General features: G+C 39.1%; 1 protein-coding gene across 1 annotated transcript; it reads left to right on the top strand.

Annotated features, from left to right (window-relative positions):
• Nucleotides 1-211: 211 nt before the first annotated feature.
• LOC147496055 (high affinity nitrate transporter 2.7-like) lies at nucleotides 212-2,297 on the top strand. The gene is made up of 2 exons (XM_086567743.1): nucleotides 212-1,447; nucleotides 1,638-2,297. Exons 1-2 carry the CDS (start codon nucleotides 300-302, stop codon nucleotides 1,909-1,911), a joined length of 1,422 nt encoding a protein of 473 aa, XP_086423869.1. The 5' UTR covers nucleotides 212-299; the 3' UTR covers nucleotides 1,912-2,297.
• Nucleotides 2,298-2,836: the final 539 nt, after the last annotated feature.

Below are 2,836 nucleotides of genomic sequence, written 5' to 3'. Positions count from 1 at the left end.
CTTGTAATCATCTAGATTCTACACCTCATAATTCCTTTTCTTTTCCCTTCATCAATTTATAACAGCTTTAAACTGAACGGATATGGGAATCAATTTATAACAACTTTAAACTGAACGGATATGGGAAAGGACAGATACTCATAATTACAATGTCCCGCAATTTATGTACTAACTATATATAATGGACCCTCATATATAATACTATGTGTTCCACCCATCTGTACATAAATTTTGCCCCAAAGTAAGGTTTCTTCGTACTTTTGAATTTTCATTATCATTCACTAAAGTTTCCGTGCTAAATGGAAAAAATGGAGGAATCCGATGGAAAACAAAGTACGTTTTTTCTCCCAGTCGATTCCAACAAGAAGGCGACTAAGATCCGCTTATTTTCCTTTGCAGCTCCACATATGCGCGCGTTTCACTTAGCATGGATCTCGCTTTTCTCATCTTTCTTCTCACAATTTGCTATTCCATCTCTTATTCCTATTATCCGTAGCGATCTCAAGCTCACTAGTACTGATATTGGCCATGCTGGTATAGCTTCATTTGTTGGTTCCATACTTTCAAGACTAGCAATGGGTCCTGTTTGTGACCTTCTTGGTCCTCGTCGCGCTTCAGCAACATTATCTCTATTAACTGCACCATTTGTCTTTGCCATGTACCTAGTTTCATCGGCCAATCAATTTATTTTACTTAGATTTCTCATTGGATTGTCATTAGCCAATTTTGTAGCAAACCAGTTTTGGATGAGCTCTATGTTCTCCAGCAATGTTATAGGCCTGGCTAATGGTTACGCTGCAGGTTGGGCAACTGTTGGCAGCGGAGCGACCCAACTACTAATGCCACTCATCTACTCCCTCATTACTAGCTTTGGCGTAACTTCTTTTAGAGCTTGGCGTCTCGCGTTTATTGTCCCCGGTATGTTCCAAGTTATAACTGCACTACTGGTATTGGCTTATGGCGACGACACGCCTGATGGTGGGAACTACAGAAAGATACAGGGTTCAATAAACAAGCCAAAAGACAACAACTTGTTTAGTGTTCTGTTTCATGGATTGAAGAACTATAGAGGATGGATATTGGGTTTGACATATGGATATTGTTTCGGAGTTGAATTAACTGTTGATACTATAATTGCTCAATACTTTTATGACAGATTCAATCTTAGCATCCAGATTGCTGGAGCTATAGCAACGAGTTTTAGTTTAGGGAATATCGTATCTAGGCCATTCGGAGGAGTTATATCAGATACCATGGCTCAAAAGTTTGGGATGAGAGGAAGGTTATGGAGCTTATGGATTGTACAAAGTGTGGCTGGCTTGCTTTGTTCGATTCTCGGGCGAGTAAATTCGCTTTATGGTTCTGTTGCTGTTATGGTTTGTTTCTCTTTCTTTGTTCAAGCTGCTTCTGGCCTGACGTTCGGCGTGGTTCCTTTTGTCTCTAGAAGGTAAGAGCCACATAATTGTTATTTATCGAGTGCCATGAACTTAAATTTGTGATTTACGTAGTTAATTTTTTGGCCAAATCATGATATGTGACTAAAACATACGAGATATCAATCAAGTATGGTTCTGTTCTGCTTTGTACTTACGTTAAACATACTTATTTTTGGTCGGATTGTGAAAACATATCTACAGGTCACTAGGGGTGATTGCAGGGATGACTGCGAGTGGTGGAACTGTGGGTGCAGTTGTCACCCAACTACTACTATTTTCTGGCTCTAGATTCTCAAAGGAAGCAGGCATCTCTATTATGGGTCTGATGATGATTGCGTGCACTCTTCCCGTCACCATGATATACTTTCCTCAATGGGGTGGAATGTTTTGTGGTCCAAGAATCGGCCCAAGCACCAATGGTGATCAAGACCTTAGTAACCAGCAGAACGTGAAGCGGGAGCAAGAAAGCAGCTAACTTGGGAAGCTCCATAATCCAAAGCTCCTTCAGAGGCGCGTACACACACACACACATACACACAGGATTATATTTTGAATAATTTTACGGGTTAGTTAGGGTCCTACGGGGGTAAAAAAGGCCCTAAAGCCCTCAGCCCGCTTGACCCATAGGCCGAAAAAGCCCTCAACTTTAAGTCCTCATGTAATTTGTAATTTGAGGGTCGGGCTGGCTCGGCCCTCACAATTTGAGGGGAGGGTAAGGGTTTAGATGTGGAAACATGAGGGCGGCCCTAAGCCCGACCCTCAAAGGCCCTCACAACTTTTATATGTAATTTTATTTAGATTTTGTTAAAAAGTACGCAATTGTATAAAGTAAATAGCAAAATGAAAAATTTGTTTACATAAGTTAGTGCTTTGTGTAGGCTCCTCCAACGTTACATAAAAAATATAGTTCAAAATAACAAATTGTTCCCTTGTCGGGATATAAACTCAGGTCACTTCACCATATATAAACAAGAGTAAAATATAAATCAGAGTGATGTGATATGATCCTTGGTATATGGTAATGAAGTTTTTAATCAACTTCAACTAATCGAACACAAGTTATTCTATAACCTACAACACCACATCATATTTTTGGTCTCATATACATTTCTAATTTATTCATGTAATACATCGGCACATCAAACCTAAGAACGAAACTTTTGAATTTTATTATCTTATAAATTTTAGCTAAATTATTAATTAAGTATATTAACCAAAGTCAAAATTAAGAAAACCTATTATTTAAACGTGATAACTAATTTATCGCGTATCAATTTAACAAGATTATACTGTAAATAAAGAGTTTAAGAGAGTAATCAAACCCGGCCCTCTAGCCCGACCCTCAAACCCGACCCTCAATTCTCTAAAGAGAGGGTTGAGGTGAGGGTTAGGGCTTCACA

This window comes from Coptis chinensis, chromosome 6 (assembly GCF_015680905.1).
Source record: "Coptis chinensis isolate HL-2020 chromosome 6, ASM1568090v1, whole genome shotgun sequence".
In the NCBI taxonomy this organism is placed as follows: Eukaryota; Viridiplantae; Streptophyta; class Magnoliopsida; order Ranunculales; family Ranunculaceae; genus Coptis; species Coptis chinensis.
The sequence above is the reverse complement of the archived record's forward strand: the minus strand, read 5'-3'. Positions and strand labels throughout refer to the sequence as shown.